Source organism: Nymphaea colorata, chromosome 11, assembly GCF_008831285.2.
Source record: "Nymphaea colorata isolate Beijing-Zhang1983 chromosome 11, ASM883128v2, whole genome shotgun sequence".
NCBI lineage: Eukaryota > Viridiplantae > Streptophyta > Magnoliopsida > Nymphaeales > Nymphaeaceae > Nymphaea > Nymphaea colorata.
In genome coordinates this window covers 13,390,459-13,403,778 of record NC_045148.1, presented here as the reverse complement: position 1 = coordinate 13,403,778, position 13,320 = coordinate 13,390,459, and the positions used below count along the sequence as shown (strand labels likewise).

The 13,320-nt window shown below is 51.5% G+C and overlaps 1 protein-coding gene across 1 annotated transcript; it reads left to right on the top strand.

Annotated features, from left to right (window-relative positions):
• Positions 1 to 8,547: 8,547 nt before the first annotated feature.
• LOC116263945 (uncharacterized) lies at positions 8,548 to 11,352 on the top strand. Its single transcript, XM_031643781.2, has one exon. The coding sequence runs from the start codon at positions 9,256 to 9,258 to the stop codon at positions 11,233 to 11,235; it is 1,980 nt and encodes a 659-aa protein (XP_031499641.1). The 5' UTR covers positions 8,548 to 9,255; the 3' UTR covers positions 11,236 to 11,352.
• Positions 11,353 to 13,320: the final 1,968 nt, after the last annotated feature.

The window sequence follows — 13,320 nt, the reverse complement described above, 5'->3', positions numbered from 1 at the left end:
AGTACCCTGACCGCAAATCAATCTTGAAAAAGTAACGGGCACCCGAGAGCTCATCCAAGAGCTCGTCGATCACGGGAATGGGGTGCTTGTCCTTGAGTGTGGCCTCGTTGAGGGCTCGGTAGTCCACGCAAAATCGCCAAGAACCATCGTGCTTCTTTACGAGAAGTACCGGGGAAGAGAAGGCGCTTGAGGAGGGCCGGATGAGCCCCTCTCGTAACATATCCCAGACCTGCCTCTCTAACTCACTCTTCTGGGCGTGGGCATATCTATAAGGCCGTACACAGACTGCAAAAGTACTGGGGACAAGCTGGATATGATGATCATGAGCCCATGGCGGAGGTAGCCCCTTGGGCTCTCGGAAAACATCGGTAAACTCTCCCAAGAGAAGAGAAACGGGTTGTGGCGTCTCCTCTCGGGCGGCGGGCTGCTCATCCACACAAGATAGTAGGAGGTAGGCCGGCTCTTGGGCATGTAGTGCTCGGAGGGCCTCCTTGGGCTGAACCGGTCCGTCTAAAGCCCTCAAAGTCGCATGCTGCCCGTCAGCTCGAGGAAACTTCAAGGTCATCTCTTTGAAGTTGAACGTGATCTCATCTAGGGTCTTGATCCACTGAACGCCTAGGATGATATCTGTGCCATACTGTGCTAGTACAAAGAGATCTACTCGGAAGTCTGTGTCTTGGATTCAGAGACTGACATATTCACAAACTTCGTGGCAAGGGATGCGGGCACCATCCCCAACCATAACCTCAAACAGAGGGTAAGCCTTGAGCTTGCAGCCCGAAGAAATAGCTACCGGCCGGCTAATGAAATTGTGTGTCGCGCCGGTATCAACAAGGACCAGCACCCTTATGCCTCCAACTGTCCCTTCGATCCTCATAGAGTTAGGCATAGGGGGCCGGGAGATGGAGAAGTACGCTTGTGGAACTCGGGCCTGATGGTCGGTAGGCTCCCCTTTGTCGTCCTCATCGTGCTCGGGCGGGACGTCCCCATTTGGGCTACCGGCGGTCTCATCGTCCTCAAGTACATGGTACATCATGTTAGCTTGGCACTTGTGCCCTCTAACATATTTTTCCGGGCAGTAGAAGCACATGCCCTGTTTGATTCTCTCCTCCCGCTCTTGAGGCGTAATGATCTTCACCCGTGGAGGAAGTGGTCTGCGCGGGGAGCTGGCCGGTGAGTAACGCTCGGGTGTGCGAGGTCTCGGTTGAAGCCGCCGTGGAGGTGAGAGCGAGGGCCGGCCTCGGGTAGGTACGCCCGGGCTGGCTGGCCTATGGTACGCGGCCAGCCTCCGAATCTTCTCCTCTATCTTGTTTGCTCTCTTGTAGCACTCCTTCAACCGTAGAGGCCGGTCGGTCATCAACTCAAGCTTGATGTCCTCTCTAAGTCCCCCAATAAAACTCGAGATGAGGGCTCCCTTGGGCCATGCGTGCACCATGCTAGATAGGTCTTCAAATTGGGCTTGGTCCTTCACGGAGCCCTTTTGATACAAGGCCTTGAGTTTGATTTCGTAATCGTGGAAAGCGGACTCTCCAAAGCGGTCTAAAACCTCTTGGACCAACTCTTCCCAAGGAGGCTTGGGTAGCCCCCTATAGTTCCAATTATACCACTTCATGGCCTCTCCTTCGAAGTGGAAGACTGCAATCGAAACTCATAAGTCCCGTGGCACTTGCTGGCATACAAAATACTGGTGGGTCTTATAAGTCCACTCTTGTGCGTCGTGCCCACTAAATTTTGGGAGGTACAAGCGCATCCAAGGCATGGCGTGGAATCGCTGCTCGCGCGGGTCGTCCCTAAACGGATTTAGGTTGACGCGTCCATAGAATGGCTGGCGTCGGTGGCCGTGGTGAGGAGGATCCTCCCGGGGTGAGTCAAGTCCTGCATAGTCGCCGGGGTACTCCTGTAATGGCTCGGGTGGAGCTCCTGGCCCGAAACGTGGAGGAGGTTCGTCAAATGGCCTAACGCCCTGCCGCCATCTCTCTGCCCGCATCTGGCCGTGTCCTCTGAAAACCCCTCTGCCCGCGTGCGGCCCAAAACGTGGTGGCTGACGCTCGGAAGGAATCTGTTCAAATTGCCCGGGGTCACGCTGTCCGAAGTCCCCTCTATCGAATACTCTCGCCGACATCCCGCCGGTTTGGTAGGCTTCGTTGCTTCTAGCGCCGGGCGACCTTCCCCTCTCTTCCTTATCCGCGGGGGTGTCCGTATTGGCCCAACTCTTGGGGTCGGGTGGAGTCAAGTGATGACTCCCCTGGCTCTCGGCTGGCCACCCAAGCGAATAATCTCCTGGCCGGTCTTGTGCTCGGGAGGGAACGTGAGGTCCTCTTTGCCCCATGTTCGGGTCCCTATGGGATGGCTCCCCAAAATCGTAGTGACTTCTCCTCATTCCTGTCCCGTCGGGGTTAGGGTCGTCCCTAGCCCATTGGCTGGTTGCTTCTAGGTGATCGACCCTATCTCTAACTTGCCTTAGGGTTGCTCTCATGTCGGCACCGAAACGGCTCATCATTTGATTCATGCTATCTTGGAACATCAACCCAAAAGTCTCAAACTGCTGGTTGAGTTTCGATCTCCACAAACTCAGATCTGTATTAGGCGCTCGGGAGGAGTAAGTCTCCCCCCGTGGTGGTCGCTCGGTCCCGCCCTGCACGGTCGTCAACTCGTCTTGCGGCTCGGTGTCTTCGGCGACCATCGGCGCCTTGTCTTTGGCGCCCTTCGCCATCGCGCGCGCTGCTGGCTGTCACGGTGTGGCCGGGCTGGCTGCCGGCGCTGCACTGCACTCTCCGACTGGTGCCGACCCGCTGTCCGCTTGATACGCCCTGGCCGCACGTCGCCCACGCCGCTGCTGGCTGCTGTCGCCCCGCTGGCCGTCTGCGGTACCCTGCAGGCTGTCATCGCCCTACGGTCTGTCTGCTGGCTGGCGTCGACCTGCTGTCACGGTGTGGCTGAAGCGGCCGTCTGCACTGCGCTGCCCGGCTGTACGTTGCCCACACTGCCGCTGCTGGCTGGCGAAGACCGAAGCCTGCCCACTGCCGAATATCACAAGGGCGCTTCTCCTACCTCACGTGGACGACTGTACAAGGTTTCCCCGGCCTATCAAGGGCCCTAGCTTGCCCGGAGGAGTACAAATCTCAGCCCCCAACCTCACAACAAAACTCTCAAGAACAAGGGTGGTTTTAAAGATTACAAATGTGTTCGATACATGGATTAAATCTCCCCCATCTCACTCAACAATCCATGCCTAGAACGTACAAACCACGCCCTTCTTGCCCTTAGGTAAGTCTTTCCACTGCCGTGCCGGGCTGTGTCCCGTGTAAGGTGCAGAAGGAGGAGCCCAAGTCAGGGGTGTCGGTGGCAGGGATAAAGCAAATACAACCTCCCTCGCAGCTATAGGGTGAGGCTAAGGGAACCTGGTCACGGGGGCTAATACCGGCAGCTTGGCTGCACTCGCGTATTCAGCAGCCTCGATCCGTCGATAGGTGGCGCCTCCTAGTGATGCGGCTGAGCGTCGCTCCTTGACAAACAAATGGAGCAACGGTAGTCACTGAAAGGTATAACAGCAACTAAGAGGGGAGAAGGGGATGCACGTCACCGTGAGCTCGGAAACCCCTAAGTGCAGTAGCGTGTAGGGGGAAGCAATCGCTGGAATGGCGCCAGCGAACGCCCTTCCTTCTCCCACGTCCAGCCCAGTCGAAGGCTTGCTGGATCACCTCCTCAGCTAAGGTGTGTGGCCCTCGGAGTCAGCTCGCCGAGGGGATGGCCCCTTACTTGTGCAGCTCGGTCCAGCAAAGAAAGATAAGAGCAGTTAAAGGCAGTTCAGCAGTACGAGCAAGTAAGGGAAATGCTTGAAAATGTCACCGAGTAAACCCCAGGAGAAGATGTGAATGGGGTGTGACAGTCGCCGGAAGCGCTGGCGGACGCGTATTCTCCTTGAAGATCTGGTCAATCCGAAATCAGGCTCAAGCTGGCGTCAGAGACCTCTGTCCATTCAAAATTCCGTATCTCCCTGGTCCGTTGCCCAAAAATCGTAAAAATGGTGCCAAAAAATTCGATCTGGGGCTTTCCAACGGTACCAAAAGCTTTAGCATCCTCCCAACACAGAGAAATTCGGAGCTGCTTGAAGTCACGTCTCAGGTGCTCGGCGTAGGGGTGTTCAGGGCTTGTATCAGTCCGGAAAAGTGGCCCTGACCAACCTCCACTCAAACGACTGCCCCGGCTCGACCTTAAGTCCAAATGTGCTGAAATTTGGCTGCCAGAAAGTACACAAGCAGTCGGTTCCAACGCACCTAAGACCTCATCTCGGAGTTGGCTGCACCGATCACCGGAAGATAGCGCAGATTCTGGAAAATCTGCGAACTGAGAACGCTGAAAATGGCTTCGGGCGGTGTTCTGGTGCTCGGACACGTGTGATGAAAGTGGGGACACGCCGGACATGATGACTTCTCCTTGTAAACTGCCAGGACACGTGTTGTGCGGGACACCGTGTCCTCAGAATCGGCGGTGAGGCGGGACTCGTGGCGGGACACGACGAGACACGGTCGAGATGTGATGCCGGACTCGACGAGACTCGTGTGTCTCTGCGTACCGCCCTTGTTGGTGACACGAAACACTGACTCGTCGCCGGGGACCGAAGAACACGGTGGAATCTCGGTGGAATATTCCGCCGAGATCGTCGTTTTTGCAGAAAAATCCCGTCCGCGCTGGAAAACTTCCGAAACTCGCCGGTGAACTTCAAATCAAGATTCCAACGCCGTTTCTTGCCCAAATTTGATGATCCAAGGCTCGATCTGCTCGGAATTGAGTCAAGAATCCTCGCGTATAATCATCCACACAAATTAATCCACATATCAACCGGAATCAACGACGGAATAGTCGGGTATCGCTAGAAATGGGGAAAACGAGAAATACAGATTCAAATGCAGATGGAATACGCGATTAAACTGAGGGAAATCATGGGGATTACACTAACCGTATAGGGATCAACCATTTCGGGGTTGATCGGCCGCTGGACAATGAGAAATCCCTCTTCAAATCGTCTGGAATCCGCCGGAACTCGCTGGAGAGGGTAAGAACGCCGAAAAAACCAGTTTGTCTTCAAAAATCGATATCTCGCTCCAAGATGCTCCAAAAATCGTCCGAAAAATCCACAGCACTCCCAAGACGTATACGAAGAGATTGGGTAGGTGCTCGACAGCTAGAACTCCTCCAGAAATCAATGCCGGTGATCTGAACAGGGCTCTAACCTTCGGTTTTCTGTCTTAGGCGGTCCAGCAACGAAAAACTCCACGATTCGTGCTCCCCAAGCCGCGCGATCGCTCTGATACCAAGTTGTTATGACCCACGACCAGGAGGGATGCCGGAGGCAGCCGACCGCGGTCCTTGATCGCCAGGATCTCGCTCGGAGGGGGACAGCGGCAATGGAACAGTAACCGGGTTTTCTCAAAACGGTGAAGGCAGGGAGAGCGCTGGTGACTGGGAGACTAACGGGCGGTGTGCAGGCGATGGGAACGTCAGATGGATGAAGGAAGTCGGCGGGGAATGCATGGGTAGCGTCCGGCGGGGTCTCCTCTCGCTGCAATGTGCTTCAGACGAGGGAGAGCTCCTCCACGGCAGCCATGGAAGCTGGAACGAAGGATGCACAGGGAGAAACGGGGGAAGAAGAAAACATCACTCTCATTGATGAAATGAGATGGCTGCCGCCGGGAATGGCGTCCGACGACCTTCTGGGAATGCTCTTCCAGGGATGACCCTCTTGGGATTCTTCTCTCAAAACATGCTCAACAATGGCTGCCTCCCCCCTTATGAAGGAGGAGGAAGAAGACGAAGGCCTCCCACGGCTTGCGTGGGAGGTGGCCGACCAGCGTCCCGGGTCGACAATCTTGTCGACCCGGTTCGGGGGCGGTGACTCGCCCGAGTCCTTAAGAGACCCGGGTCCTAAAACTGATACTAGAAAAAGCGAGTCCGGACCCCAGTCCGGATCTCCCGAAAAGTCCACGCCCGGATCCATAAGACTGCGCACGAATCCGGGTCTACAAAAATGACGGGCCAACCCGCCTCATAGATCCGGACCCGTGTCCGGTTATTCCCGAAGTGTCCCCATGTGCAGTGTCGCGCTCCTAGCGTGGTGTCAGGCATCACACCGAAGGCGTGTCCCGCTGGAGCTCCCTCCGGCTGGAGCCTGCTAGCCGCTGCTGCGCCTTCTCGGCCGAGCGCTGCCGAGACTCCTCGTCCGCTCGCTGCCGTGCCGCCGGGTGGGTCGCGCGCAGCCCTGTCGGCCAGCCCACCGGGCGCTCGGGCGTCGCTCGGCGGTGACCGCAAGTCGGCTGGGCGGCAGCCAGCAGAGCTGCCGCCTGTCTCTCTCGTCCCTGGCCGCTGGTCATCCAGGCAACGCTCGGCGTCGTCGCCGTCCTCGGCCTCCTCTGCCCTTGCCCCTGCCCGGGCGATGGAGGCTAAACCTCCCGACGCGTTCAGCCCTGTGAGGCGCGCCCTCTACCGATCCACGGGGCTAGCCTCCCGCGGTCGTTCCTCTGCGGTGCCTGTCTCTCGCCCGCGGTCTGTAGCCTCCCTCTGCTCTGCTCCGGGGTCATCACCCCCTCCTCCTGGCGCGTGGCCCGTCCTGGCCGTGAGCGGTGCGCGGCCTTTCGCCCTGTCGGTGCCGGCTGTGGCCCTCATCCTGAACGCCGACGGGTGGGCCGTAACACCTAGAACCCTAAACAACAAGACTAACTAAACAAACTCCGAGCACCACCTACAAAGCCCGAATTTCTGTGCTTAGAGTGCCCAATAAGAAGTTAGCGTAGCAATAATAATGAAGCTCGATGGACCTCTTGTGCCCAAGTCGGTCGAGAAATCAGATACCGATTTCTGACGACGTCTCTTTTTTTAATTTTGCTCAGGTTGGTTGGGTATCAGATACTCGCAGTAACAAGGTGTGAGCCTCATTCATTGTCTGTGGCAAACGAACAGAGCAGCGTAGTCAGTCCCAATGTCAGGTGAATTAGAAAATGAGGAACCATTTTTCTTAATTAAGAGGTCCAAGACCTCCCAATTCCCTCTACCTCGAAGCTCTTGCAGTGCGTCATTGTCGGCCACGACCCACCATTTAGAGACATAGCACGCCCATGAAGATCAAATTTAAAAGGCACACCTCTTCATATGGCCCCAGACCATCCACTTACCCTTGAACCTTAATCAGCCCCAATGAAAAAGCCTTTGGCTATCTGGGTTCTTCGACAAACTGAGGGCGTAGGTGGCGTTTCGAGGATGTGTAATTAGAGCTTACCCAAGGGTGGAGTATCGTATGTCCTCCTTATCCCCTTCACCAAGTGGAGGCCGCCGGAGATAATGGTGGCGTCCATGCCATCTCCGATGAGCATGACGTTCCATTTCTTTCTGTCAAACACTATCGTCTCGAGGTATTTTCCAGCCTTCACACGTATGATGAACCTCCTCTTGGTGCTTTTCAGTGCCACCTTCTTGATGGCCTCAGCGATCAATGTCTTGGTTTCCAGTCCCGTCCTTAGCGACCAGTATATTAAAATTGGTACTGGCCGAGTCTTTCTCTGGAGCAGCTTCCGGTCCTTTGAAGACAACCACGCTGGAAATCCGGTAGCCGAGTCTGAAGATGGGTTGCGGGGGATGCCCAGAAGCCAACGGTGGAGTGGAATGTTGAGGTCCTGCAGGATTGCCATGATTTTGTTGGCAATGGCGATGCTGTTGCTGGTCAGCAACGTCGAGTTCCTCAACGCCAACCGCATCCTTTCTTTGGACTCACCGGTGGTTCCTTCAAACCCATCTAAGCAGGTGACTCCTGTTTTTTTTTTTCCTATTCGATCGGTAGTGGTTGGGTTTCCACGGCTTATGTTTTCTACTTTATGGACACACTTGCCCTTAAGTAATTCTGCGTGGGGAAGGAACCAAAAACATCGACGGCAAGCTGGTGGACGGAAAATGCTGCAGAGTCCAGACAATCCTTCCTTTTCCCCTTCTCAGTTCTCCCCCATCTACAATGTAAAACAGTAAAAAAGAAGTTGCAAAAGTGCAGTTGCCAGGAAAAGTTTACTTTTCCTAGTTTATTTGTTTTATGCTAATGTAGTTGCAAAAGTGCAGTTGGTTGCCAGGGAAAGTAATACATGTTTTATTTTTCCTAGTTTCTTTGTTTTATGCTAATGCCAGGGCTAAACTCAGCCTACATCCACGTCAAAGAGAGAAATCTCTCTCTCTTTCACACAGTACGAAGGAGAGAGTTCTTTATTGATATTTTTTAGAGTCACAATATATCTTGATTTGGATAAACATGACAACTCTTGAAATTTTTTTCCTTTTGTTTATCTTCAATCCGATTGCTTATCATAAGCAGAGATCTTTCACCGTGATCTTCAGCTGTTGTAAGGCCTTTATTTTAACATATGTCTCCTGATCGGCTTGCCTCGGAGTGCGGTTGCAGTCCGGCCACTATATATATATATATATATATATATATGAGCTACTTTGTCAATGCAGTAATTTGAACGATTTAAATGACAAAGGATGCAACGTCCGAGAAATCGGAAGCATTTCTTGTCCAAATTTCTGCCACATGGTTTCTGGATTTAGACCTTCGTACTGTAGTATGGTTGCTTACAGTGGGTTCGTTGGCCTTCATTTGGAGGATGTTACTAAAATGGTATGCTGTACATGCGGGCACCAAGCCAGTATGATTGGATGGATGATTGTGGGAGTGACCATAGATTTCACATTGGGCCGCCGTAGACGAGGTTACTCGACCACCAAAAGCCTCAGTTGGTTTCCGAGCATTTTCTTCCCTTTGCGTGCACCACACTGTTTTCTTTTTCTTCCTGACGTCGGTGGGTGCAGGAGTCTTCACCACCGCGGTGGATTCCCTACAGCAGAAGGTAACGGCCTCTCAAGTAACCGGCCATGCCTTCGGTTCTTCCTGGAGTTCATTGGCGGTGGGAGAAGAAAAGGATTCGGGGCAGCAGAGGAATCAGGAATGGCGTGGATTTCCCAGTTTGAATTAAGCCAGGAAAACTACACTTCACTTCAAATTCTTGTCCACAAAGTACACACAATTCCCCTCATCCCTGCACACCACGAAAGGTTCTTCTTATTTATTTATGAATCACAGATATGTATATATACATAGTTTTGTCATCCGATCGATATATCATCCCATTCTCTCTCTCCAACTTCACCTTCCGCACCACCATCAAGCTATCCTGAACAGCCGAAGCTGGTCCTTTGCCTCTCAACACATCATAAAAAATGTTCGGCCGTGGAAACCGTCGCGCTGAGCAAGCAATGGCTTCTTGGTTCCCGGGCTGGGGGCCGACCCGCTCACCTCCACAACCAACGATGACTACCCAAGGGCCAGTGACAACTCAGCCACCATCTCAACAGAAGCCTTCAGCTGCAGCTGCACCCGCCCCTGCAACTCAGACTCAGGTGCCAAGTTCACGAACCCCAGCTTCTCGGCCACCTCCTCCGTCCCAACCCCCTGCACCGCCCGCTGGTCTGAAGCTACCCTCCCCCACCGCACCAACCTTTCAAGACCCACAAACCACTAGGTCGGTTGCCCGACAACCTCAACCCCGGCGCCAGACCCCACATATGCCTACCCCTCCACCCCAGCCAATGAAGGTTCCGTCCAAGACAGAGCCGCAACTTCAACCGGCATCACAGGGTCAACCTTCAAGGGCAGTAGACCAAAAATCTAATTCCCAGCCACCTCTTTCCGCCGCTCCAGCTACCATCCCACTTGATCCTAATCGCCAACCGGCTTCAACGGTTCCTTCCACGCTACAAACCGCAGCCAAACCCCAGAAACCCCAGCTTGCTTCCTCTTCTAAGGCTCCTGCAACATCACCGCTCGACTCTAAGCCCCAACCCGCTTCGAAGACTCCTTTGGCAAAGGCAGCAGAGACAGAACCTATCCTCAAACCGACACAACCTCAACAGACTATGACGCCCTCCGATCGACAGGTAGCAGCAGCGGCACCCCCCCAGTCCCAGTCCACCTCAAAAGGAACCAGTGTGTTGCCGCCAACTACATCCGGCCGGCTTCATCCAACCGCTACTCCAATTCATTCCCATGGCCAGACATTTGGAAAACCTCTAACCCAGATCCAAGACGTTGGACAAGAACCATCAGTCTCATCGAAGCCTGAAGAATCGAATCACATTGAGGAACCTGAGCCCATACCAAAATCATCAGACGTTCCCAGGAGCGAAACCAAAGTTGAAATCCTTACCTTCACTCCTGAAGTAGATGCACTTACAACAGATGACAAAGCCGAGGGCAAAGAAGAGGCAGAGAAGTGGGAAAATCCAAGTATGAAATCTCCCGACAGTGTACATGACCCTGCAACCCTGTCTGCCCACCGATCGTCAGACGTAAAGACTGCAGTTCAGCGAGAGAAAGAGAAAGAAACCGCCACGATCGACAAAAAGGCAACTCCGCCGCCGCCACCGCCACCACCACTTAGACATGTTTCTCTAGGTTCAAGTGACGCAAGAGGGCAAGAAACCAAAACCTTGGTCCAGGTTCGGCAAAAAGATAAACACTTGGAAAGTGAGGTTTATCAACAGGAGAAGGCGCGTCAAGGCGATCAAGGTCTCCGCCGAAATATCAAGGAAGGCATTTCGCGGCTGCACGACAAGCTGAGTGATGCGCAAAAACCGCACCTTCAAGAAGATCCGGATGTCAGGGTCATTACACTTGCCGGTGAAAATAAAGGGGCAATCATGGACATATCGCATGGAATCAAAAGAAAAGACGGCACCCTGCACATCTTTCGAGACTATAAGGTCAACCGTGAGGAAAAGTCTGAGCAATCAAGCGATGAAGAGGAAAGGGAAAAGAATTTCCATGAAACGGGGAAGCCTTTCATGGCATACATCAACAACAGCGCTCAGAGCATCAATAATTCCATCATGTACCATAGTTCCTGCAACAATAACAACCCAGGTGTCCACTTGAGTGTTACCAACAACACCACTGAACCCGCCAGGCAACAGAGCAGAATTGTCCCAGTTGAGATTCCCAATACTCGGCCAAGGAAACTCTTAGTCGAGCCCACAGTGCGAAGAAGGTGTCTTCGTTCCCTCTTCCTTGAATCCAGCGACTCTGATCCGGAAAACCCCGAGAAACCTCGTCGTCATGGCTGCAGATACGGGTGTCCAGTCCCCAAAAAGGAAACCTCTGCCGCTGCTGGAGCCAGTCACGTTGCCAACGGCCACAAGTGACACACATGACATGATAGGATCCTTAAAACCTACCATGCATTGGTGAGAGATTCAGAATATCATGTTATCCACGAAGTTATCAATAAATGCCAACGTGCATCTGCTTATCGGTTTCCACTTCTTGTGTGTTCTTGTTGTTCTTCTTCCTTCAAAGTTGATCCTATTTCCAAACAGAACAAACCCCTTCTTCTAGGCAACTAAAATCAGCTTTCGTTACGACATTAAATTTATGCGGGTTAAACAGGTCAACCACTTTGGTTCACACCATCGTAATGCGCAGAAGGAAAGACAGCAAGCAAATAACGCCAGAAGATGTTACAAATGTCATGTTGGAAAAAGCATCATTGCAGTTGAACACTCCTATGGAATCGTCACAATCTCAGTAGAAATTGATTACTTCTATTCAATTCATATCATTACAGCAAATGCTCAAGCTTATAAGAATTCCGCCAAACGACAACTAAACAATTTTGACAAAAAACTATGCCCTGTTCGGAGAAATGTCGAATCTAATTTTCGGTGTGGTACCTTGGAGGCCCAACTTTGTGTCCCTATAGGCAATGAATGAAGTAAGGAATCTTATTCAGCTAATTAATGTTGAATTTTTTACCTGGCACGAAAGGAATCTCATGCTCTCTACCACGCTGTGTCATTTGTTCACGAGCAAGTGAAGGGAGAGACGTCTGCTGGATTAACCTATCATGTGTATACCTGGGGAGACTCCATGAAATTGAGAGACAGAAGGAGCTATCCGCCATTAATTCTTATATGTTCACGAAAAGAGACTTTTTTTTTTTTTTTGGAGAGCGAACTGTTTTCTGTAAGAAAGGCGAAGCCAGATATTGGACTAGTTCTTGCTTTTTTGATGCATCAGCAGCTTCCTCACATTTGAAGAATGGCATTGAGGAATTTATCAACTTACTGATTCAAGAAAACAAGCGTCTGATCCTCAGCTCTAACGATAACACGGTTGACTATATCCAGCTCATTTGGTGTAAAACCCACGACGTTAATCCTTCCGTTTTCTTTTGAAACTGCCCATTTTCATTATAAAAGGAATAATATGGAAAGAAGACGAATGATTTTCTAACTGAAAAGAATTAAAGGGATGAGAAAGGAAATCAAGAGGCCGTTTCCTTTCTTGTGAGAAACTGAAAAGAAAAAAATGGATGACAATTAAGAAGGCCTGTAGAGGGTTATTTAACCCCATGTTTCAGAAAATGATCATTTCTTTTACTGCATTCACAGAGGAAAAAGCTCAACGGCAAAGACTTTGAGAGAAAGAGGGAGAAGGTGAGGAAGAGATCCTCATTTGTGCTGCTGGAAAGGAACGAGAAGCAAAAAGAGGTTGCTGCTGGAAATCAATCTCGATTAGAAGGTATGGGGATTTTCAGCCATGATTGAAGCATGAAGCCATGTATTTTGATCTCTTATGGATACCTATATACTTAGAAGATGAATCCATGTAGAGAAATTTCAGTCATAAACGTGAAGCCTCTGTATTTTGGTTTTCTGTACGTATGCTACTTATGTTCATCCGTGAGAACCCTAAAACTGAGTATGAATTTCTATGTTATGGGCTTCGTTCAAGGATTTGACCAAACCGCATGAAAGTTATGACCGGAGGCATGTTAGTCTTTGTTAGGTTTTGGAACCTCTCGGATGTTCATGTGATGTTGTTTCTCTTTTCTGATTTTTTTTAAAAGAGAGCATGTTAGATATGAAGGTGAAGCATGTCGTTCTATGTTGCTACGTTGTTTCTTCTTGTAGTTATTTCATTCATGAGAAATCAAGACTAGAGTAACATAGCAGATATCTCTGAGATGAAGGAGACGTTAGAGAAATCAAACCAACTTCAATAAAATTATATACAGAACCCTCACGGAGGGTTTGACCATGGAATTTGATATATAGAATGTCAGTGGGAAGACTCTATTGTCCAGAACGACGTCGACAGAGGGCAACGCCTGCTCTGCTCGACATACAGTAAAGGAAAAACCAACATACAGAAAGGAGGAAAGGAAGGAAACACAATGAGTTTGCCAACGAATAGAGGCAATCGCCCAACCAATTGGAAAACCAGCC

Coding starts and splice junctions, on each gene's coding strand:
- LOC116263945 (XM_031643781.2), top strand. CDS start 9,256: ATGTTCGGCCGTGGAAACCGTCGCGCTGAGCAAGCAATGGCTTCTTGG.